The sequence below is a fragment of the Poecile atricapillus genome, chromosome 9 (assembly GCF_030490865.1).
Source record: "Poecile atricapillus isolate bPoeAtr1 chromosome 9, bPoeAtr1.hap1, whole genome shotgun sequence".
NCBI classification, from domain to species: domain Eukaryota; kingdom Metazoa; phylum Chordata; class Aves; order Passeriformes; family Paridae; genus Poecile; species Poecile atricapillus.
In genome coordinates, this window is record NC_081257.1 from 10,070,321 (window position 1) to 10,095,094 (window position 24,774).

Genomic DNA, 24,774 nt, shown 5'->3' on the forward strand with positions numbered 1-24,774 from the left:
CTGCCCCCTCCTCAAGTACCAGCAGTGCCTGGGTGACAAGGTGACCCTGCCTGGGTGGAAACACTGCCCTGCAAATTTTCCCCTCTTGCTGTGTGGTAACTAGGGGAATGGAGGGGCACTGGGACAGGGCAGGGGTCTGTGCTCAGGGGAGGAATTTTTCCAGCAGCAATGTTTGCTTGTGGGTGGCTACTGCTCTCCATTCCCTGGTCCTTGTGTCGGGATGCCTTGACTCCCCCCGCCCTGCTCCTATCCAAGAAACCTGGCTCAGAGGAAATGAAGGGTCTTAGATCGGGGCACCTTCTGCTCCAGCACCCGTTGTTGTGGTTTTTCAGCATCCTTAACGCCTCGTTACCCACTTTGGGAGCAGGTAAGCAGAAGGAGAGGCTGCAAACCTCCGGATGGCACCTCTGAGGCCAAGGGGGAAGTCCTTGTTGGGACTGCGGGCATGGGGCCAAGCTCTGTGGTGCTTGCCGGGGGTTGTACCCATATCTGGCTGAAGAGGCCCTGGCAGAGGCTGCCAGCTTGGCAGAAACAGAGCAGGGGAACTGAGACACGTGCCTGGCATTTGGGGGACTCCAAGGTGTGCCCTACAGGCAGGAAGGACCAGAGCAGAGCTAGGGAGCTCAGCTGCACAACACCTGCGGGTCATTGCCTCGGATGTGCGGGGGGGACGGTGCTGGGCAGGGAACACCCGGTGCAGGGGGAGAATGGTCCCAGGAAGGGATACCCAGGAACCGGCAGATGCTGGATGCCAGGGCACAGGCACTGAGCTGGGATCACCCAGGTATCCACGGCTTGCTGTGCAACCAGAGCGGGCAGGGGTCACCTGCCTGCCCTGGGCCGGGGATCACCAGTGGGGGTACCCGGGGTGGGGGCGGCAGAATGAGCAAGGTGGGGCCGGCGCCCCGCTGCCAGCATTTGGAGATGTCGCGTCTGGGAGACGGTCTCGGTTTCTCAGCGGAGCCGGAGCTCTCACAAAGCCGCCGACTCGTCGGGGCTCGGCTCCCCGCAGACCCCGCCGCCCCGGGCCGCCCCCCGCCGCGGCAGACAAAGGAGGGACGGCACTTATTTATCCTCCTCCTTCTCGGGACCGGCGGGAGGGCGGTGGGCTGCGGAGGTGCGCCGAGCCACCGGCGGGCTGCCACGGCGCGGCGGGGCACCGCCTGCACCCCGCAACAAAGGGCCGGAGCAGGAGGTGAGCGGCGGGGGAGGCGCCGGGGCTCGAACCTGCGGCCCGGGGGGGGGGGGGGGGGGGGGGGGGGGGCGGGGGGGGGGGGCGGGGGGGGGGGCGTGCCCGAGGGCGTGTCTATGCAAACGACGCCCCCCGCGGCGGGCCCGCAACGGGGCCCAGTGGGGGCCGGGCCCCGCCCGGTGCCCGCCCCGCCCCGCCCGGCGCTCACGGGCCGGGGCCGCGGCGGCAGTCGCGGCCGAGAGATGGCGGGGGGCCGCGGGACCCCGGCGCGGCGCTGAGCCCCGCCGCCCTCCTCAGCGCCCGGCCGCCGCCGGGACCCCCGCGGAGGTAAGAGCGGCGGCGGGCGGCGGAGCGGATGCCCGGCGCGGGGGGCGCCCCGGGAAAACTTTCCGCCGCTCGGAACTCGCGCGTGTGGGTCCCCCCCGCCGTAAGTTGCCGGTGAAGTGGGCAGGTGGGGCTCGGGCCGGTGCCGGTGCCCGCGGCGCGGTGCTGGGACCCTGTCCCGGGGCTGGCGGCGGCACCGGCTGCGTCGGGGACCCCCCGTTCCCCGCCTCGCAGCGGGGTTATACCGAGGTGGGGGCACCGTGCCGGTCCCCCCGCTCCCGGGAGCCGCGGCTGGGCAGGCGCGCCCCGCTCCCGCTCGGGGCGGGGGACTGTCGCAGGGACCGGGGGTTGGTAGGGGGCTCCCGGGGCATGGGGGCTGCGGCTGGGCTCGGCGGCGAGCGGGTGCCCAGGGAGGGGGTGCCGGGGGCACACACACGCCGGAGAACCCCCGGTACCCTGGAGCAGGCTGCCGGTGCCCGCCCCGAGGGGACGCCGAGCCCCGGCAGGGCTGGGGCTGCGCGGAGGACGCCCGGGCGGGGGGCGCAGGGGACAGCCGGCGCTCCCTGGGGACAGGCCAGGCGTACCAGAGCGCAAAGTTGTGTAAAGTTATTTCCCGGGTGCGCGGGGCCGCGCTGGACATTTAGCGTTATTGTATTACGTTCTGTTATTTTTTCCCCCCTATTTTTCCCCCTCTTCCCACTGATGGCATCGCGCGCCGTGGCCGGAGGTGGGCCAGGCTCCCCTCCCACTGCCTATCCTGCCTCTATTGCTTTTCCCTCCCAAAATGTTTCCTGCTCTCTCCCGAGCCCACGGGGAGCAGGCGTGCAGGCAGCCCTACCCCTGAGTTCCCCCCGCGGTACTCCCGAGCCATCCCCTCAGCCCTTTCTGGGGGTTCGATCCCCAAAAGGAGCCCCTGCTCTAGACGAGAAAACCTTTCCCTAATTGCTTGGGCTCGGCGGCGCTGGGTTGACCAGCCTGAGGAAGGGGGGATAAAGCCGAGTGGGATTTTGATCTTCCTGCGGCAGCGCAAGCAATGGCCAAACTTTAATTGCTAAAAAAACCCCTCCAAGCCCAGACAGCCCGGGGGCTGGAGGGCAGGAATGTGGCCGCTCTCCCCTGGAGTTCTCAGTTTCCCCGGAGTGCAGATGACCCTGGAAATGGAGATTTCCTGGCCAAGGTGCACTCCAGTGGCCCGTTTCCCTTTTTGCTTCCTTGGAATTTGCCTTTCCCAGCTGGGTCTGGGTGCCCCCCACTCACCGCCGGCCCTTTCCCCTCTCCTCGCCCTGCGCTTGCTGCGCTCCCCTCCTCTCCCTCTTTTCCTTTGTTTGCCATCTCGCTCCCTGTCTCTGACGCGTACGCCGCTCCATCCAAATGCAATAGTAGGATTTGCCAGAATTATTTCCTAAAGCTGCCGGGGAGAGGGGGGAGGTTTGGATGGAGGGGGGTTATTTAACTGCAACCAACTGGAGTTTTGGCTGGTGGAGAAATTGGGGGTGCAGGCTGTCCCGGCCTGGCGCTGATGGGAAGGGCAGAGCCTGGGAATGGGTGGGAGAAGGGGGAAGGCAGCCTGAAAAGGGACCGAATACCAGTACAATGGAGCAGAGCAGGGTGTGCTCAGGGGCAGAGGAGCAAATTCAAATATTTACTGGCCCCAAAGGCAAGAAGGGGAAAAAAAATACGCAGCCCCAGGGAACAGCGGTGCCACCACGCGCGGGGTCTTGTCCTGCTGCTGGTGACAGTGCTGCTGCCCTTGCCCTGCTCGGGGCTGGGGCTGGCGGTATGGGTGCTGTGCACTGCAGGAGAGGCCAGCCAGACCACCCGGCTGGGGTGCGGGATAGCCCCCCTTGCAGCTCAGCATCTCTCTCCGGGGTGCCCCAAAGGCTTCCCAGCCATCCGTCCAGCTTCTTTGGGTGTGCCTGTCCCCTGTGGGGCTGCGTGGTGGCAGCTGGCAGAGCCCTGGAGGGCATGGCTTCATGGGGGTGTCGCGGTGGGGACCCCTGTTCCCACAGAGCTGACCCCCTGTGGCTGGGCTGACCGGACAGTCCCCGCGTGCCTGAGCCCACCCGGGTACCATGGCACAGTGCATCCCACCCAGGCATTCAGCTCCCTGGGGACCGCGGGCCTCCTCCCAAATCCTGCCTCAAGTGCCCTGGAGACCCCCAGGAGGGTGCTGCCTCGGGAGAGGGGCCTGACCCAGGGGACGGTGTGTCCAGGAGGGGCAGTGGGGTGCGCGGGGGGCACCGTGCACCGAGCCGTGCCGGGGTGCGTGTGTGGCTTGCTGGAGGCAGCTTGGCGGACTCCGCTCAGTGCCGAAGCCCCAGGGAGTCCAGCTGCCTGGCACACAGGCAGGGCTTTTTTTTTTTCCTCTTCTTTTTCTTCCTCTTTTATTTATGAAAAAAAAAAAAAAATCTTTTTTTTTTTTTTTTTTTTTTTTTTTGTACGTTCTTGGAATAATGAAGTCCAGATTTCCTTCATGTTGGAAAGATTTGATCCCAGCTCTGCTTGCTGTGGCTTTGCTGGGGGCTGGGAGGAGAGTTGGGGAGGCAAGGGCTGGGAGTGGGACCCCTTTGGGTGCTGGGGCAGGGGAAGCCAGCCCGGTGGGGGGCTGGGGATGCTGCAGCTGAGGGGGGGTGTGAGGAGGGATGGAGGGATGCTCCTCACCTGGCCAAGGCTCGCCAGCTGGGGTGGAGGAGGGTGCTGCTACGGCTCTCGCTGCACTTGCCTCGCCCTGTGTGCTCACCAAAGAGGTGAGGCTGTGGCCCCCCGATCTGTGCTCCCTGCCCCCCAGTCTGTGGAGCAGAGTTCAGCCTCCCGGGGCTGCCTTCCAGTCCTCCCCAGAGGATGCTGCGTGCCAGCGGGTGATGGAGGGCGGGACGTGGGGTTTGTAGCCCTCAGGGGGGTGGTGGGTGCAGTGAACTGACATCCCTCCCACGTGTGCCCTCCTTGGCAGGCTCAGCTCCCCCAGACTGCCCTCGATCTCGGCGCCCAGGCGCGTGCCCACCATGCCCGTGGTCGGTGTCCTGCTCTGGGCCACCCTGCTGACTCTGGGCTGGCGGGCTGCCCATCCCAAGGACCACGGCTTTGCTACCCCCAGGGTCCAGCTCTCCTTCAAAGGTAAGAGTCTGGTTGTTGGTGTGGGGGGCAGGGCGGGACCCCAAGATGGAGGAAACCACGGGCACCCCAGTACAGGCTCCTTCTCCTTCTCCTCCTCCTCGCTCGGGGGGCATCAGCAATCTGCACCCTCAGACATCTCCACGGGGATCCATATTCAGGTGTGGCAGAGCTCCCAGTCTGCACCAGCACACGCAATCTTGGGGGGCTGGTAGCCTGCCTAGTCCCCCCAGTACGCTTCCTGTTGTGGGTGGGTGGCTCCCTCCATCTGGCAAAGCTGGGTGCTGAGGTGTGGGAAGCCCCCCCGGCAGCACCCCGATTCCAGACAGCAGCTTGACGCCGCCCCGACCCCCCCAGCTGGTATTAACGCCTGGGAGCTGGCAGGGAGCCGGGAGAGGCAGGAGGGGAGGGTGCTGGGTGGGGGGAAGGGGCTTAACCCTTTCGTACCAGGGCTGCTTAGCCCACCCAGCCCCTCTAGGAGCCGTGGGGGGACCCCTGGGTCAGCTTTGAGGTGCACATTGGTGGAGGGGTTTGGCTTGAGCTGCTGTTTTGAGGTTGCCGAGCAGGGCAGGCTGGGGCGCATGAGACAGGTCCCAGGGCTGCAAACCTGGAGGAGCAGACGGAAATTCCCCCAGTTCCTGCTGGGAGCTTGCCTGCTTGGATGTGTGTCAGGAGGTGACAGTGGTGAGGAGCCTCCTGTCTGCCTCCCCTTGGGGTCTGTGCTTGGGGGAGAGCTGGGGCTGTGCTGCCTGTGCCCCTCCTTTGCTGTCCCACTGCGCCTTTGCCCTCTGGTCACCTGCTGAACCTGTGAGCCCAAGGATGTGGTGGCAGGACTGATGGTGAGCACAGCAGAGCCAGGCTGGGGGGCTGACAGCAAACTCAGTGAAGCAGCAATAGCCATGGGTGTTACAGGCTGGTCTTGACAGAAAAAATGGCTGGTATGAAGAGTCTGGGGACAAGTCCAGGCTGGAAAATAGTGAGCAAGTTCCTCCCCAGAGGCAGGCGTCACTTTGCTCTCCAAACAGCTTTCTTGGAGGGTTTTGGGGGCTGCTGGGGTTGTTTAGCTGCTGTACAGATGCTTCCCTACCTTGGCTTAAAACACCTCTTCCTCACATCTGTGGGGAGGGGAGGCTCCAGCAAAGTCCCAGCTGGACCTGGTGCCCACCGCCACACCACGGTGTGCTCCTGGAGTGAGATTAATTCCAGATAGGCATGGTTAAGCTTGCTATGCCACGGGTTAGGGGCTGGTTTGGGGCTGGTTTTTTTTGGCCCCAGCTGGTTGGAGCAATGGTTCCTGGCTGTACTCAGGATCTCTAGTCCTTCTCCCTCCTGCCTGAGGTGGTCTGGCAGGGCTGCCCCTGTCCTTGCTGCCTGGAGCGGGGATTTGTGCTGGGAGAAGGGCTGATTTGCATTGGCACATGGAGAAGAAATGCCAGCGGTGTGCTGGGTCCAAGCACATTGGGGTTGGGAAGGGGTGCCACTCACCTCTTTCCTGCCTGTACTCTGACAAGGAAAATTCTCTGCCAAGGCAGTGGTGGAGAATTTTCCCAGGGTCTTCCTTGAGGACCAGCTGGGAGCCACACACCAAACTGCTGGTGAGCAGCTTCCTGACCTGATCATCTGCATGCAGCCTCCCTGAAGCCATAGAACCATGAGGTATGGGCTGACAGTGGCACTTTGTGGATGGCCCAGCCACTTCTCTTGCCTGGAGAGGCAGGGATGATACCCAAAGGCCGGCCCCAAATCTCCCAGTGCAGCTGCAGACAGTGGGGCTGGGTGTGATGGGTCTGGGCTGGGGGCACTGGTGTGATGAGCTGGGCTGGGCTCTGCTGTCAGGGATGGTTGTGCTGCCACAGGGCACCAGGTGGCCATTTGTGCAGTCATGGCTGCGAGTCTCTGCCACAGCATCCCTCTGCCTGAAGCATCCCAATCCCAGGATGGGGTTGAGGTGGCTCTGTGGCCAGAGTGCTGGGGAAGGAGCCGCCGTGTCCCCAAGTGTGTCCCCTGGTGCCTTGCCCAGGCGGCCGGGCTGCCTGGAGCCCTGCCAGCTGCGGGAGCGTCTCTGGGTTTGTTTGCCTTTGCTTGTTATCACGCGCCAGAGGTTTGTCGCAGCTCCCCGGGGCCTGCGTCATCCTCTACGGAGCCCCGGCGTCTCTGAGTGCATTAAAAAAAAAAAAAAAATGTCTACAAAATACTGAAGTGATAGGAAAGGGGTGGGAACCAAGCTCCCGTGCCCTGGTGCAGGGTGACGGGCTGGGCAGGGTCAGTCCTCCCCCCATCCCGTCACCCCCGTGGTCTCTTTACGTCTGTCCTCCTCTCAAGGCTTTCCTGTCCGTGTGTCGGGAGGAGGAAGGTGACCAGCATGGAAAGAACAGTGCTGGGAGCGGCTCCGGCACAGCTCCCTTTTGCCAACAGCTCTTCCCAGATCCCAGCCCAGTGCTGGCCAGAAATAGGGTGGATATTTTTAATCATCTCCGTGCTAACAATTCACTCGCACTGCTGTACACATCCTGCGGCCCCCTCTGCTCTGGGCCTTCCTCCAGGCCGGGGGCTCGGGCACCACAGAGGCTGGCCCGTTCCCCACGAGGACGCAGGAGGTGATGATGGTGATGGTGGTGATTCATCCCTCCGTGTCCTGCTCCCTGTCCAGCGTGGGAAAAGCGTGAGGGAAGGAAGGGTGGGCTCTCGCCCCGCATCATGGCGGGAAGCCCTCGAGGTCAGGGCTCTCCGTGGGGCTTCCAAACGGGAGCCGCTCCCCGCGGCGAGGGGACAGCCGTGCTGGCAGCTCTCGGAAAAGCTGTGGCTGAGGTCCAGCCGGGGGCAGCCCTGACCGGGAGGGGTGGGGTGAGAGGCAGGACAGTTCCTGCGGGGCTAAAAAGTTACTTTAAAAAGGGTGAATTGAGCATGGAGTCTCCTCTAGGCTCCACTGCCAGCTCCCTGCATGGCCTCACTCCTGCCTGCCTCGTGCCTCAGTTTCCCCTCCCACCCCACTGGCATCTCTGCCCGTGGCCAGGAGATACCGGCACGCTTGATCTGGGCCAGGGGGTGGCAGATGGCTGGAGAGGAGCCCGGACAGGGGACCATGTCCTGGGGGCCGCCCAGGCGCCCTCCTAAGCTGCTGCAGCTGTGGGCACTGCTTGGCGACAGCGGGATGGGATAAACAGGGGGCTGAGAGCAGGGCCAAGGGCTTAGGGACAGCCAGTGCTGGGAACACTGGCACTGTTGGTCCCCACCCTGGCGTGAGTGCCCCATGCTGCTCCTCAGACCTCTTAAAGGTCAGGGGGATGCCACAGTCCCCTTTTCTGTGCCATAAGGGGCGGGGACATGGGGCTGAACCCTGTGACCCCTAAGAGGATTTCCTTGGCTGGGACAGTGGGGGGCTGCGGCAGGGCCCCTCCACCCGCTGGGACCGGCTGCTGCTGGGGCTGAGCTCCCTGGCTCCGGCTGCGAAGCTCCATAAGCTCCTTAAACCCTCCCCCCACCAAAAAACCCTGTGCAATTTCAGCCCCCCCCCCTCCCCGCCTCTATGTAATAAGCTAGTTATCCTTCAAATTAACAATGCTCCTTATGGAACAGCATGGCCCTTCCTGGGGCTCTGGCATGGGTGTTCTCCCCACTCCAGTGCTGCTTGGGCACAGAGCAAAGGGCCTGGAGCAGCCACAGTTTCCACCCGGCACCGTGCCCTCCCCTCAGGGGCTGCGGAAAGAAATAATGTCCAAACATTAAACAAAAAAGCCCAAAGAGCAGTGGGTTGGGGCATCTCAGCTCAGCACTTTGCTTTTGGGGTGATTAAAGTAGTTTTTTCTGAAGCCAGGCTCTTTCCTGAAGGGGATTTCATGCTGCTGTAGCATCCCCCGACCCAGCCAAGATCCCGGTCACCACTGCCGAGTGATGCTCCGTGGGGACGGGGTCCCCCCTGCCAGCGCTCCTCATTGGGGCACATCCGCACACCAGCGCTTGGGGCAGGCTCGCCCGGGGATGAATCAGCGGTTTCCGCTGAAAAAAAAAAAAAAAGTGGGTTTTCTTTTTTTAATTTTTTTTTTTAATTGTTTTTTGGCTCGCACCCAAGCGGCCGAGCTGCGGTGGCTGCGGGGAGCACCCGGCCGGCACCTCTTGCATCCGCAGGGGTTTGAGCCGGTGGCTGCAGCACCTGTCCTCTGCCACGGGTGCCGGCACGGGGCGATGCTCCAGGGGGGCTGGAGATGATCGGGGGTGGAAGGCAGCAAGCGGGAACAGGAGTCATTTCATCTCCCAAGCCCCTGCAAGGCAGCTTCGGTTTCCTCCCACCTGTGAATCGGTTAAATGGGAAAAGAGCTTGGCTGGGGGCCACGGAAACTCTCTTATTACATGTAATTAGCTTAATTACATCATAAATAACCCATCAAGGGGTAGCGGAGTGACGCTCAAACAAATAAGCAATTCTGCTTTCATCGGACGACCCACCCAGCTCTTTGATCAGCCCCAGTAACAACAAATGCTTTAACCACGAGAGGGGATACATCCAGCCCCCTATCCCTCTCCGGGCATCGCTCCCCATCCTGCTCCTCTGACGCGTACCCAAAAATCTGCATCTCAAATTTCAAGCAGGGAAAAAAATTAGTAGGGAACATAATCAAAATTTGGGGCACGCTTCTAAATTTGTGGGATAAAACACTGCAGGATGGAGATGGGATTTATCCCTGCTGTGCCAGGCTCCCTTGGGATCGGTGCTGGGCTCCTCCATCGGCATTTAAAGTGAATTCATTCTTCCCCGTGCAAAGAAAGGGCTCCCGAAAGGCGCTGGCTCCGCCAGCCGGGGTGGGGGGGGATAGGGGGGGTGGGAGTGCGGTTATTGAATATAAACACGCCGTGTAATTTACATGCTAATTATGTTGAATGCGCTACAAGCCCATAATTAGAATCTAATTAGGTGAGAGCGCCTGTAATTGGTTTTGGGGAATGCAGTGATGGTGCACCTGGGGAGGTGACCCGCTCGGGTCGTAATGGCATTAACTCGTCATGCTGGTGCCCTGGAGATGTTTGGGGGGTCGGGAGGATTTGGGGGGCTGGGGTGGGGTGAGGAGTCCTTCGGGGTGTTCAGTTTATCAACAACCCCCAAAATCCCCCTTTTGCTATGGAGATCAGCACTCGTCTCCGCGCCAGTGGGTGATGGATAGGGACCACTCACCCCTGCCTGGTGGGGGCCAGTGGTGACAGCCAGCAACGGTGGACAGCTGCCGGAGCTGGGAATGCAGCCCGAAACTGGCATTGCAGGGGGAATTTAGTTTTGCAGAGCATGCAGTCGGGTGGTGGTGCCGCGGGCAGAGCAGAGCATCGCGCCTTGCTGCCAGCCCTCGGGCTCCTGGCCGCCGGCATCACTCGAGGGCGCGGGGTAATTACAGCTCAACGCCCAAGGACACGAAACGATTGCGGGCAGGCGGGTCCCGGGGGGCTCGGTGGAATGTTGTGAGCCGATGGTCCCCAGGGAGGCCACCCTGGCTGTGATGCCGAGCGGCTCCTGGCTCCGGTACTCGGCAATTAAAATAGGATTAGGCTCTCGGCCAGCCGGGGAAGCTCTGCCGGTGCCGGGATTGGCAATGGAGAAGCAGGAGGGAATATGCTCGTCGGGGCGCATCGGCTAATGAGCCGGCTTCTCCAGCCCGGCCGGGGCCCCCTGCCCCACTTCATCCCCAGGGACACCCCGTGGCTGCTGGGGGCGGCTTTGGGGGCACGGTGACACTGGGGGATTGGGCAGTGCGCTGGAGGTTTGGAAGGTCAGAGGTTGTGGCAGGGTCTTGCCCGCCCCGCCATCGTCTTTGGAGAGGGCGTTCCGGGGCAGCGGGTCCGTCACCGCCCTGCTCCCAGAGTGCCCCCTCTGATCGCTGAGCCGTGGGACTTGAATGGAGCCTTCAGTGGGGGGCCAGGGCCCTTTGTGCTACCGGCCCTGTCCCCTGCCAAACCCGGGAGACGCCCATCCTAATGGATGTGGGATATTTGGGGCGGTCACCGACATGGAACCCTCCACCACCAAATGTCCTGGAGCTCCGGGATCCTGGGGCTGTTGGTGCTGGCAGATGAGGGGCTGTCCTGGTGTGGGGGCTTCTGTCCAGTTTCATTGCCATCCCTGTCTCTGCCAGCTCCCAGGTGTCTCTGTCCTGAGCAGGAAGCCTGGGCGTGCAGTTCCATCACTGGTAGCTGGGGACGAGCTCTTCTGCTCTGCCTCTGTCACTCACTGCCAGAGCCACCCTGCCCTTTCCTGGCTCCTGAGCTCTGGTCTGGTCCCCACCAACACCAGAATCGCACTGAGGGAGGCAGCAGCACACACACAGAGTGTGGGGCACACACCTGTACACACCCAGTCTGGGCCAGTGGGGCAAAATCAGGACATAGGACAGGCAGGGACCAGACCCAGAGTGCCATGGCACAGTCAGGGACCGCTACAGGACATGCTGGGGACGCCATGGGTGGCATGTGAGCCAGCACCAGCAACAGGCAGCAGCATCTGGAGCCCAGATGGGCCAGGCAGGAGGAGGAGCCTGCCGTGGGTGGGTGGGTGAGCAGCTCCCTGGCCTCTCATCCTTGGCACTGTTCCACTGCACCTCTGCCATGGCCCCCGCGCCTGCAGCCCAGATTGCAGCCCCTGCACGTGCCCACCGTGCTCGTCCTGTCTATCCAGCCCTGGCACACAGGCAGGCCCCCAGGCTGGGGGAGGTTCATGTCACATCCCATGACACCGTTTCCTGCTGCCAGCTCCGATGGGTTCCCACTCTGAGTGTGTGCACTGGCCTCCCTGCCATGGCCCAGCGGGTCTGGCATCTGCACAGGTGCCCCAGTGAGGAACTGGGGAGCTTCACTGCCAGCCGTGGGACAGAGGGTGTGCCCTGGATGGGAGGGGATCCTGAGGGCACCTGTGGGACATTCCAGCCCCTTTTTCGGCCAGGATGTCAGGGAGGTCTGCAGGCACTTGGCCTCCCACTGGGAATGGAAGCTGGCTGCTGGAGCCCTGCCTGGTGCTGCTTGGAAGTCGGTGTGATGCTTCCTGACACTGACCTGCAGGACCCTGCTCTGCTCCTCCCCAGGAAGGGGGGGTCCCCAGAGCTGCTCCTGGTACCTGCACAGGGCACTCCTCTGCATGGAGGAACAACCTCCGCAGGGTGAGGGTGCTCATTGGATCAGTGTGTCATGGATGTGGCATCCAATGGCTGTTGGTGGCATCCAAAGAGGATGACAACGCCAAAGAGTATGGCATCTGGGGCAGATGGCATCCCATGAGGGTGACATCCAATAGCTGAGGATGGCATCTGATGGTTGTTTGTGGCATCCAAAGTGGGTGACACCTTTTAAAAGAGTGGCATCTCCAAAAGAGTTGGCTTCAGAAGCTGATGGCATCACATGGAAGTGGCATCCAATGGCTGTTGATGGCATCCTAAGAGAGCAGCACCTCCAAAAGGAAGCATATGGGGAAGATGACGTCCCATGGGGATAGCATCTGATGGCTTGGAGTGGTATCCAAAGGGGTGGCATCCAGGGCAGATGTCATCCCATGGAGGTGGCATCTGATATTTGGAGGTGGTTTCCAAAGGGGGTGACACCTCCAAGGGGAGCGTCACTTCCAGAGTGGCATCTCCAAAGAGGCGGCCTCCAGGGCCGATTGTATCCTGCTGGAGCAGGGTGCTGTGTCTTACTCGTGCCCCGGCCCCTGCCGCGTGGTTCTTGGCACTGGCCCACATCATCTGCAGCACTTCTGCCTTCCATCTGGCTGCCTCATTGCACTTGTGAATATTCATGACCCTCATTATCCTCTTTCACTCCTTGCTCCCACACTTAGGCTAAAAATAACTTTCCAAGGGGGGATGGGGTGTTCGGGGTGGGGGAGAGGCTCATCACCTCCCCTGGAGCTGGTTCCTTGGGGTCCCAGCTCTCCCATCCTAGGAGCCAGAGGCTTGGCTGGAACATGGGGTCACAGTGCAGGAGGGGGATGATGCTGGAAATTTTGGGATCTCTGGGCTGGGGTGGCAGAGAGCCCCAGCCTCCTGCCCCATCTCAGTGGCAACCTCTGCTCCCTGCTGTGGGTTGCTGGATCTCCTGAGCCCAGGTTCTGATAATTTCTCTTCTGCCCACTCTTGGTTGTCCCAACTGGCCATGAGCATCTCTGTCATTGTCCCTTGTCCTGCACAGAGGTGGCAGTATCATGGTGCTGACCATGGAGTGGAAAGTGGGCACCTCTTCTCTTGGGGTGACCTGCAGCTGGGCCCAGGCTTGGACTCAGGGATGACACTGGCAAAGACAGGGGTCCCTGGGGCACTGACACCTTTCCCTTTCCCCCTGTAGAGCTGAAGGCAACGGGCACAGCACACTTCTTCAACTTCCTTCTCAACTCCAGCGACTACCGCATCCTGCTGAAGGACGAGGACCACGACCGCATGTATGTGGGCAGCAAGGACTACGTCCTCTCGCTGGACCTCCACGACATCAACCGCGAGCCCCTCATCGTAAGCTGCCAGTGCAGGCCCGGGGGGGGCAGGTGGAAGGCGGTAATTGGGCACTTTGGGGACCTTTTGGATGCCAGGGCAAGAGCTCAATGGGCATACCTGGTGCTGGTGGGGAAGTGGTGGGGCCAGGTGGGAGTCCTGGTCTCCCGTAGGTTGGTGTTTCCACAGATCCATTGGCCTGCGTCCCAGCAGAGGATCGAGGAGTGCATCCTGTCAGGCAAGAACAGCAATGTGAGTAACCACCATGAACCCCCTGCTGGTAGTGGAGTGGCACTGGTGCTTGGCACTGGAGGGGGATTCATGTCCCTGTATCCTACCCTGGAAAAGCCATCCCCCAGGATGTACAGCTATGTCGAGATGGGGTGGCACTCCAGGGTGTGGCAGTGTCCTGTCACCCGCTCTGTTCCAGCCAGGCAGGTCCTGGATAGCTTTCCTGGGCAAGTAGGAGGCCAAGCTCCCCATGCTGCTTCCTCCTACCAGCCAGGGCTGGGCCCGCTGGCTTGCCAGCTCGTGGCTGATGCCAACCCCTGGTCCATGCTGTCCCATACCACATGGCATCCAGTGACCTCTTTCGTCCCATGCCCACACCAACACAGCCCCACTGCAGTTTATAGTCCCCATACTAGGGTTGACATGTCCTCTGCTTCCCAGGGGGAGTGTGGCAACTTCATCCGCCTGATCCAGCCCTGGAACCGGACACACCTCTACGTGTGCGGCACCGGCGCCTACAACCCCATCTGTGCCTTCGTCAACCGCGGGCGCAAAGCCCAGGTGAGGGGCGGGAGGGATGGGGGTGCTGAGCTGCTGTCTGGCACAGTGGTGCTGGCACAGCCACCAGGGCACTGCAGTGGGGTGGGTGCTTGGCTCAGCTCTGCTGGCTGCTGGGGGAGGTTGGGGGCTGAAGGCCGTGGGCAAGGGCAGGCTGGGTGTGACCATGGCTAACAGTGTTGTGCTGCTGAGCGGGGCCGAGCCGTCTCCACAGACCAAGGACTTCTCTTCACGCTGGAACTTGGCTGTACTCTGATGGCAGCTGCCACACAACGTGCCCTCCCACCCTGCTGGCTGCAGCCACTGCTGGATCTCCACTGGGACGAGAGACACGTCAACCCAGCTTCCCACTTGCTGCCGGGCTGCTGAGCCCCTCACCGTAGATTCCAAGGATGCCAGCAGCCGTGCTGCACAGGGAGAACCATGCAGGGATTGTGCCATCGCATGTGGCCGTGTCAGGAACATCCCTGGATGGATGTCACCCAGCACCAAGGACCACAACGTGCCGTGAGAGGGTGGCATCAAAGCTGTGTGCCGCCAGGCAGGATGTGTGGCAGACAGGAACATTTTCTGGACAGCCTTGGGAGGGAGCCAGTCTCTGCAAGCAGCACCATGAGTACCCCAGGGGTCCCGAGCCCTGTGAGGTATCTGTCCCCTCCACACTGGAGTGACAGGTCCCAGGCTGTCTTCTCCTGAGGTTGGAGAGGGAATCACCAGCTCAAACTGAGGGAGGATCACGGCGCTGGATATGAAGGACGGGTGTCTGCCTCAGAGCCCCAAGCCTGGTATAGGCACTGAGAGAGGTGGATGCTGTTCAGACCATTCCAAATTTGGATTGGATTGGGATTGAACTGGGAAGTGGTAGCATATGAGGAGAACCTAGGGTGCTAATGCTGTCAAGGACAGCACTAGTTGTCCAGCAGAGTCAGTGGCAAGTGTGGAAGTGCTCCAGTGACCCCATGGTGCTAATAGCTTTGGTGCTGAGGCATTGCTCATCAATGCAGGAGGAACAAGGTGGCAGGTGCCATTTTTGAGCCCCCAGGAGTGAGCCCAGCCTGGCTGGCTGTGAGCAGCCATCTCTCCACTCTCTCCTACCCCATGCTAGGGCACCCCAGATTTGTGGGAGACAGCAGGATTCATCCTGGAGAAGCTCCTGCTGGAGGCCAGCCCAGGCTGGAGCATCAAGGAACCCAGGGGGACAGCAGTGCTCCTGCTCATTGGGCATCCATCACCCCAGCTCTTGGGGTCCCCTGCTCGCCCCTGCCCTGGGGGTCCTTCCCCTGCTGGCGCTAACTCTCTACCCTGCTCCTTTTCCCCAGGGGTTTCCGCCGAGCCAGCCGGGAGGCCAGGAAAGCAGATCCACCGACAGCCCCCTCAGCCCGAGACCAGCACAAAGCAAGGTGGGAACGGGTCTGGGAGCCCGCCGCAGCCGTGCCCACCTGTCCGCAGGGGCACACCAGAGCCGCGGGCTCCTTCATCCCACTGGCATGCTTCCGACCCCGGGCCGGGCGCCCCGTGCCGTGGGCATCCCCACCTTCCCCTTCCCTCCCAGCACAGCATCTCCTGGCCACCGGCCTGGCGTCGGCTTTCCTTCTCTCACTAACTCCTTCCTCCTAGCCCATGTAGGATCCCCACCGTGGGGGACACTGTCCGGGATGGTGGCTCTCCACCCACCTCTGACTTTGCCTGACTCCAGGCTTCCTGCGTCCCTTGGAAGTGGGACCGTGTGTCGGCAGAGCCACAGGGCTTGGGATGATTCAGGGGAGGATGCTGAAGTGATGTGCAGAAGGTGTTTGGGTAGGGCCTACAGAAACATTATCGAGCAGCTGCTTCACCTCGCCCCAGGAAGGGCGTGTGTCATCCTGGCAGGCAAGTGCACTCAGGGAGGTGTCAGCATCCCTGGCTTCTGGGAGCACCCCAGTGTGCAGCCCACCCTGACAGTGTCACCCCCGAGCCTCTCCTCTCCGGACTAACATGGGTCAGTGCATGGGCTGGGGAGCATGGGGGACATGGGCACCCCGGTGCAGCCTGGGGCTCCCCCTGCTCCTCGGGTGGTCGGGGGCAAAGGGTGATGCTTGGCAGCGAGCATCTCCCCGACTGCAGGCAGCTCCTGCTGCCAATTCCCCAGTGCCAGCTGGGAAAACGCCATTGCCATTTTAGCCCCCTCAGGTTGCCCCAGTTCCTCTCCCTGCTGGGGAGAGGGTGTGTCTCCTAGCAGGAGCTGCCTGGGGGCTGGCAGCATGTGCTTCCTGGCAGCTCTGGTGCATTTCAGGGTGCATTTTATCAGCAGCGCCAGCGCCACAATGGCTCCTGTGTTGCCTGATGAGGAGGGTGAGATGATGCAGCCAGTGCCAGGGCTATGCTGGAGAGAGAGAGAGAGGTTGTCCATGTGAGGCGTTTGCCCACTTCAGGAGCAGGGCAGAGGTGTTTGTGATGGTGATGGTGGCACAAACTGTGCGGTGCAGTGATGCGGAAGGTGAAATGTGGCTGTGCTCATCTCTGGGCCTGGGTGCCCCAGGAGGAGCTGCTGTGAGCAAACCCTCCAGTGGGAGAAGCCAACAGTGAGATCCCAGCTCCTCATCCCCTCTTGTTCTTCCTACAGCCAGGGCTTCATCAGGATCCTGCTGGCCTCTCAGTGGAGGGTGGCTGTCACCATGTCCATCACCCATGTGCCAAAGCCAGGAAAACAGGGCCAGTGGGTGTCTGCCCAATTTGGTTGCTTAAGGTGCCCCGTGCCCAGGCTCCCCATGGGTGCTCTGTGCTGCTGCTTTGTCTAAGCTGAAGGTGATCTCTATGCCAGAGTGAGGAGTGACCTGGCTGGGCTAGTCTGTCCCTGTTTGACCCCAGCCAGCACTGGCAGAGGATTTTGAATGTGCCTCCAGAGGCAGTGTGCGTCTTGCTCCGGGCTGGGAATGTGTGATGGTGCCAGGGATCGCCACAGGGAAGGCAGAAGTGACAGCAGGGAGGCATCCCATGGAGCAGACACAGCATCTCACCGTGTGAAGAAAAGCACTGGAAAATGGTCCCTGGCGAGAGAAGTACATTGGGTCCAGCAACCGAGCTGTGCCGAGCTGTGCTGCAGGCCAAACCTGCCTGCTGAAGCTGCTGGAACTGTGTGACCTTGCTGGGCAAGCGGCAATGTGCAGCACAGCCAGCTGGAGTGAAGAGGCAGTCAGAGGGGGATTTTTTCCCAGACCTGGGGGATGGATGCCCCACTTCAGTCTGATGGCTCAGCCAAGTCTCCAGGTGGTGGAGGGTGTGGAGAAGCACCCAGCATCTTTGGAGGAGTCGCTTCAGCTTCTCAGGAGACCTGCAGACCCCTTGTGTGGTCCATCCATATCTGTCCTCGCTGCTGTGCACCATCCTGGAGGAAGCTGCCTCTCTTTGTGGGCTTTGGGAGCTGTCACATGAATGGAGGGGTGAAAGTCTAACCAGCTGCTCTATTTCCTTCCTTCTCCAGGATTATATCTTCTACCTGGAGCCAGACAAGCTGGAGTCGGGCAAGGGGAAGTGTTCCTATGACCCCAAAGTAGACACCGTCTCTGCATTAATAAGTGAGTCCTGTGGCTCCCTGGTGCCAGTGCTTGCTGCCCTGGGCAGAGGGAATATGCAGGCAGGATGGAACAACTGCTCCCATCAGGAGCTCTGCCAGGAGTTCTTGCTCTGCCACCCCTGCCTGCTTCAGCTGTGCAGGCAACTGGCCCAGCAGAGGTGGGGATCGTGGTTACAGACCAGTGCCAACCTCCAGAACTCTGCGATGGTCACAGGCACTGGCTCCTGGTTGCCTGCTGGCTACTAGCCAGGTCTGGGGCTGGCAGTTGAAGAAGGTGGATGGATGGGATGAGGTTGGGATTCTTGGATGACCTCTGCCCTCTGCAGATGAAGAGCTTTATGCTGGCGTCTACATCGACTTCATGGGCACAGACGCAGCCATCTTCCGCACCATGGGCAAGCAGACAGCCATGAGGACAGACCAGTACAATTCCCGCTGGCTCAACGGTGAGTGCAGGTGTCACTGGCCCAGGTGCCCTGGAGACCTCATGGCTCCAGCACTAGAGATGAGACCTATCCTGTAGTACTGCATCCTTCTGCCAGAACAGAGACAGCAGCCAGCAGGGGTGGGTGGATGGGTGGATGGATGGATGGATGGATGGATGGATGGATGGATGGATGGATAACAGCTGACAGGTGGATGGCTAGATGGATAGAAAATGGATGGATGGATGAATGGATGAATTGATCATGGATGGATGGATGGATGATGGATAGGTGGGTGGATGGATGGATGGATGGATGGATGGATGGATGGATGGATGGATGATGGATAGATGGGTGGATGGATGGATGGATGGATGATAGATAGGTGGGTGGATGGATGGATGGATGGATGGATGGATGATGGATAGATGGGTGGATGGATGGATGATGGATGGATGGATGGATGGATGATGGATAGGTGGGTGGATGGATGGATGGATGGATGGATGGATGGATGGATGGATGGATGGATGGATGGATGTGAAAGCACAAAAGCAGGGACAGCTGTGTGGGGCAGTATCTGAAGCTTTTCTGGGCGGTGGGAGCAGACTGGTGAGAGATGGGACTGGCTCTGCCGGTGTCAGTGCATGGGTTTCTGCAGCGCTGAGACGTCAACCGTGTCGCCTGCAGTCGGTGACCCCGAACATTCATTCTGCCCCCCTCGAAGCACCCCTGCCTGCGGGGCAGCAGCTGAGTAAACAGACCAGAGCAGATGGGATGATCCTGCCGGGCCGGGGAGCCAGCGGGGTGGTAACCCGAAGAGGGGGAGCTGTCAGCGCAGGCTGGGCACCGGCTGATGGATGGCAGGGAAAAGCTTCCTGAGAAGCTTCCGTGCTGTGTGGTTACTTCCTGGGGGGAAGACTGGTTCCCACCACTTTGCTGCTAGAGCTGATGTATCTCTTCAATCTGTGGACCCCAGGAATGCTCTCAGGGACCCCAGGGATGCTTCAAGCCTCTCCTGGTGCACTAGAGATCACAAGAGACATCCAGTTCCTCAGATGTAGCTCTCACCCTGTGACCACAGCAGTGCTTTTCCAGGAGTGGGGTGATGCTGCAGCAGAGGGGGGTTCAGCATGCTGCTATGGCATGGAGCAGAGGTGCCACTGGGCTGATGGTGCCATGCTGTGCTGTGCCACTCCAGACCCAGCTTTCGTCCGTGCCCAGCTGATCCCTGACAGCAGCGAGAGGAATGATGACAAGCTCTACTTCTTCTTCCGGGAGAAGTCGGCTGATGCCCCACTGAGTCCTGGGGTCTATTCTCGCATCGGGCGCATCTGCCTGGTAGGTGTAGCAGAGGACAGGCAGGAAAGCAGGCAGGGAGGTGGGCAGGGGGACAGGCAGGGCTGAGCACAGGGCTCTCACTGTTGCAGAATGACGACGGGGGCCATTGCTGCCTTGTGAACAAGTGGAGCACCTTCCTGAAGGCTCGGCTCGTCTGCTCTGTGCCAGGACCCGATGGAATTGAAACACACTTCGATGAGCTCCGTGAGTGTGCCAGGAAAGGGATGGGAGCCTTCTCTACCCCTGCAGGCTTGGGAGGCACCCTGGGCAGAGCTGGGGACACCCCTGCTGCCCCCTGCCTCTTGCTCTTCCATGGGTAACTGCTCTGCCTGTACCCTGGTGTCCCTGCCCGCTTTCCCTATGGTGACGCCTCCATCTTTCTGTCCCAAGAGGACGTCTTCATCCAGCAGACTCAGGACACCAAGAACCCTGTTATCTACGCTGTGTTCTCTGCTTCGGGGTGAGTGCAGATGCTCCTGGCACAGTGGGGGAGAGGAGGGAGTCTCAGCTGGATGGGTGTCCTGGCAATGCCATGACAAAGGGTGGCAGCAGGTCCTTCCCCCCAGGTCGGTCTTCAAAGGCTCTGCTGTGTGTGTCTACTCGATGGCTGACATCCGCATGGTCTTCAATGGGCCCTTTGCCCACAAGGAGGGACCCAACTACCAGTGGATGCCCTACACAGGAAAAATGCCCTACCCCCGTCCAGGCACTGTAAGTACCCGCAGGCACCACGGGGAGGTGAGGAGGCGCCTGCCAGGCAACCAGCACCCTCAGACCTGAGCACTGGCGATGTTTGTGCTGCAGTGCCCTGGGGGGACCTTCACCCCCTCCATGAAGTCAACCAAGGACTACCCTGACGAGGTGATCAACTTCATGCGCGCACACCCGCTGATGTACCACGCCGTGTACCCCACGCACCGCCAGCCGCTGGTGGTCCGCACCAATGTCAACTACCGCTTCACCACCGTGGCCGTGGACCAGGTGGACGCGGCAGACGGGCGCTATGAGGTGCTTTTCCTGGGCACAGGTACCCACGCCGCGCACCGCGGGAAACGCAGCATGCTCCGGCGCGGCCCCGGAGGGCACGGGCACCACCAGGGCTGGCCAGAGCACGGTGCCCTCCACCGCTAGAGCGGGGTGAGGGGCTGAGACTGTCCCCCTGAGATCCCTGCCCCTCCTCAAGGCTCCAGACTGTTCTTTCCCTGTCCCAATGCCATCCCACAGATACTAGTGTCCTGCCTGGTCCTTCTCTTAGCCTGAAGCCAGTGATCCAGTATGGTACTTCCCATCCCAGGGATTCTACCATGCAGCCTGGTCCTCCCCCTGTCCTGGTGCCTGTTCCAGGGTTAGGTTAGGGTTAGGGTCCTAACCCTAACCCTAACCCTAACCCTAACCCTAACCCTAACCTCATCATCCAGCCTTATCCTTTCCTGACCCTAGCACCCATCCAGTGTGTTTCTTATTGCCCATGTTAAGCCCGTCATCATCCAGCCTTGTACCTTTCATGCACGGTTGCCCCTCCCAGAAACACTGACATCCAGCCCTGTCCTTCCCAGACCTCAGTGCCCATCCTGGGGCCACTATCATCCAGTGGTTCCCCTGCCTTTAATGTGCATCCCACAGCCTCTGTGATCCATCCTGGTCCTTCTGTTGCCCTGGTGCAAGTCCCTGTGCTGCTCTGGGCACTCTGGCACTCTGGTGGCACTCTCTAAACACAGGTGGTTACCTGAGCTGGCACACTCCACCCCAGACACAGTTACCTGCCACAGCAGGAGAGATGGGCCTGGGGGATCCTTCCTTCCCACAGCCCCAGCAGGGACCCCCTTCCCAGAGACGGAGGGCATGGGTGCCCAGGGGTAGCACTGAGCACCCGGGCACTCTGGTGTCTTGCAGATCGGGGCACTGTGCAGAAGGTCATTGTGCTCCCCCGGGATGACATGGAGACAGAGGAGCTCATGCTGGAGGAGATTGAAGTGTTCAAGGTAAGGGCTGGCATGTCCTCCACCCTCTGCTGAGTGCTCTTGACCCAGCCAACCAACCCCTTGAGACACCAGCCAGCCCCTCGAGATACCAGTCACTCCCTGGGACTGCAGCCAGTCCCTTGGGACACCAGCCACCTCTTGGCCAGCTCTGGAGGGACTCCAGGCTTTGGTCCTCCTGCTGCTGCCTACTCACATCTCCCTCTGCTTTCTTTGCCTGCTTCAGCTGCCTGTGGGGGTTCTGGGGTTCCCACCCCGGGTTGTAGCATCAGTCCAAGCGGTAATCCCTCCATCTTCTTCATTCCTCCTCTCATCCAGGTGCCAGCACCCATCAAGACAATGACCATCTCCTCCAAGAGGGTGAGTCATAGCACGTGGCAGGTGCCTGGGTGGGCAGATCCCATCCCAGACCCAGCTGTGGCGCTGCCCAGCGTCACCACAGCACCAGAACAGGAGGCTCACAAGGGCCCTAATGCAGTGGGGATGAGGTAGTATCTCAGCCTGTCCTCTTTGTCCCCAACAGCAACAGCTGTATGTGTCCTCGGCCGTAGGCGTGACCCACCTGGCCCTGCACCGCTGTGACGTGTACGGGGAAGCCTGTGCTGACTGCTGCCTGGCCCGGGATCCCTACTGTGCCTGGGATGGCAGCGCCTGCACCCGCTACTCCGCCTCCTCCAAGAGGTACAGCGTGGGTCAGGGAGAGGGTCAGGGAGGGACCCCCCAGCCATGGGCTCCCCCTCTCACCTCCCACTTCCCCACAGGCGGAGCCGGCGGCAGGACGTCCGGCATGGCAACCCCATCCGGCAGTGCCGCGGCTACAACTCCAACGGTGAGCGGGGTCTGGGACGAGGCCTTGTAGCCAGGGGCAGCTGGGAGGGCACAGGGCTGGAGCTGGGGAGTCGGGGATTCCTTGGTGTGAGGGTGGATGTATGGGAAGATACATGGATGAATGGGTGGGTGGATGGGTGGGTGGTTGTATTAGGGAGGATGAGTGGAGACATTGGGGATGAGAAGAAGCACAGATGAGTGGGTCGGTTCATGGATGGATGGATGGATAAATGGATACCCACCCTTGGAGATGGAGTGGGCAGGGGAGAAGTGCAGTGGGGTGGGGATGACCTGGCTGCCCATGGCCCCCCTGCAGCTAACAAGAACACGGTGGAGGCTGTGCAGTACGGGGTGGAGGGCAGCACAGCCTTCCTGGAGTGCCAGCCCCGCTCGCCTCAGGCCAGCGTCAAGTGGCTGCTGCAGAAGGACAACAGCGACCGGCGGAAAGAGGTAGGGCAGGGCGCTGCTCGGGAGGTGCCGGGGGTGCCGGGTGCCAGCCTCCTGAGCCGCTCCCCCTCTCGCCCCCAGCTGCGGGTGGAGGGCCGGGTGCTGCGCACGGAGCAGGGCTTGCTGCTGCGCGCCCTCCAGCTCAGCGACAGCGGCCTCTACTCCTGCACCGCCACCGAGAACAACTTCAAGCACACGGTGACCAAGGTGCAGCTCCGCGTCCTCAGCAGCCGCGCCGTCCACGCCGTGCTGGTCCAGGCAGAGACCCCCCCTGGCCTGCCGGGTGCCCCCACTCCCCGCTACCAGGACCTGCTGCAGCTCCTCAGCCAGCCCGAAATGGGACTCCTGGACCAGTACTGCCAGGGCTACTGGCGGCACACGGCCGCCAGCCCCCCGCAGCCGCTGGCTGGCCTCAAAGCCAAGGAGCAGCAGGACCAGAAGAAGCCTCGAAACCGCCGGAATCACCAGCCAGAGACCTATGGGCATACATGAAACCATCATCAGGGACTTTGCTAGCACAGTGGTCTATTTTTCCCCCCTTTTAATATTAAAAATATCTATAAATAAATATATATATATATATATATACATCCACGCACACACACACACAGACACACGCGCTCCCCCCTCCCACGGGAGGCGGTATTTATTTGTAGGCTGTACATAGTCACTGGGGTGGTGCTACCCCCACCTCCCAGCCCCAGGGAGGAGCAAGCACCCCTAGGGAGGAGCAGGGACCCCTGAGATGGCTGCAGCCACCATTGCTGTCTTCCCCTCTGCCAAGGACCCCCAGATCCTGTCGTGCAGGGACCACGGGTCAGCACAGCTGGGGCATGGCCCTGCTCTGGGGGATGGATGTCATGGTGTGGGAGGGGATGATGCTCTGGGGAGGGCAGAGGGGGAGGCAGGGGGGAGGCAGGGCCGGGCAAGGTCTGTCCACTGCAAGCTGGGCATGGCCATCATAGCTTTGTGCCTCAGTTTCCCCACTGGGTTATGGAGAAGCAAGTGCTTTCTGCGAGGAAGCTGTAGGCCACCAGGCATGCTGAGGGGGGACGAGGGTACACGACTCTGTCCCCTCCCCTTGGCAGGGCTGAGATGGGACCCCAAGGTAGGACCAAGGTGTTCAGGCAATAGTGGGGGCTTGGCCCCGGGGTCTTTGGTTGGAGAAGGGGCCATGCTGGTGTAAAACCTCGAGCACCTGCTGGTGCTTGGTGACAGTGGCACCTAGAGGCATTTGGGGCACCCCGGTGAGTGTGGAGGGTTGTAAATAGTTGTACATGGGAAACAAGGGCGACCAGGGCTGAGTAAGTGCCCCCTGCTGCAGCTAGGGGCACTCCCAAATAAACACTGCCTTTGGGACACACGTGGGCGCCTGCGTGTGCTCTGTAGGGGACAGACCTGGCCACCATCACGTAATCCCCATAGCCCTGCCAGGGCCCAGAGGGCTGCTCCTGGGGAAGCACTGGGTCACTAGTGGGCAGCACAGGGGCTGTGGGGAGGTGGCAGTAGTGGGTGGTACTGCTGGCTGTTGGGGTACACTGGGCTGGGCTGGTGGCTGGCAGCAGCACTGGGTGTTGCTGAAGGCAGGGGGAACACTCAGACTCATTACTGGGGGCGCTGAGGAAAGTACTGGAGCAGTAGGATATGGTACTGGGAGCTGGTACTTGGTGGTACTGGGGCATGGAGGAGGGGAGAAACTTTACAGAGGGCACTGAGGGTGGTAGTGGATGATACTGGGGCACTTGGATTGATACAGGGGTGGTACCAAGCTCCTCTGAGTAGTTCCAAGAGGCTGTTCCAGGGTCAGTGCTGAAAGGCTTGGGCTGTATCAGAGGTAGTACTGGGCACACTGGAGGTACTGGGCAGTACTGGAGGACTAGGAGAAGTACTGAGGCACGAGGGTCTGGCAGTAGGAGCTGGTACTTGGTGGTACTGGGAGCAGTGGTAGGGAAGTGGTAATGGTTCTGTGCGGGTGGCTGGAGGTTGTAGTGGGCAATACTGGGCTGTAGCAGGGCACTCTGTTCAGTATGGGGTAATGGAGGTGGGACTGGGCTCTTCTGGGCAGTCTTGAGAGGCACTGGTGTGAGTACTGGGGGTGCTGGGACTGTGCTGGGGTCACTGCTGGGTGTGCTGGTGGGGTGCAGAGCTGTACGGGGGGTGGTGCAATGCTGTACTGGGGGAGCTGGGCTGTACTGGGGGTGTGCAAAGCTGTACTGGGGGTGTACAAGGCTGTACTGGGAGCACTGGGCTGTACTGGGAGCTGCGCTGGGCTATACTGGGAGCACTGGTCTGTACTGGGAGCTGCGCTAGGCTGTATTGGGAACACTGGTCTGTA

The 24,774-nt window shown here is 61.1% G+C and overlaps 1 protein-coding gene across 2 annotated transcripts; it reads left to right on the top strand.

Moving 5' to 3' along the window:
- The first annotated feature begins 1,391 nt into the window (after positions 1 to 1,391).
- On the top strand, positions 1,392 to 22,995 carry SEMA3F (semaphorin 3F). 2 transcript variants are annotated; one of them, XM_058845038.1, is made up of 19 exons: positions 1,392 to 1,519; positions 4,467 to 4,630; positions 12,938 to 13,098; positions 13,267 to 13,329; positions 13,750 to 13,869; positions 15,186 to 15,266; positions 17,327 to 17,420; positions 17,746 to 17,865; positions 19,046 to 19,185; positions 19,275 to 19,389; positions 19,576 to 19,645; positions 19,752 to 19,896; positions 19,990 to 20,212; positions 21,079 to 21,167; positions 21,483 to 21,524; positions 21,688 to 21,845; positions 21,926 to 21,993; positions 22,309 to 22,442; positions 22,521 to 22,995. In XM_058845038.1, the coding sequence occupies exons 2-19, from the start codon at positions 4,519 to 4,521 to the stop codon at positions 22,929 to 22,931; spliced, it is 2,346 nt and encodes a 781-aa protein (XP_058701021.1). In that variant the 5' UTR covers positions 1,392 to 1,519; positions 4,467 to 4,518; the 3' UTR covers positions 22,932 to 22,995. The 2 variants fall into 2 exon arrangements, with proteins under 2 accessions (XP_058701021.1, XP_058701023.1); XM_058845040.1 differs by lacking the exon at positions 15,186 to 15,266 and having other exon boundaries at positions 1,394 to 1,519.
- The last annotated feature ends 1,779 nt before the right edge of the window (positions 22,996 to 24,774 follow it).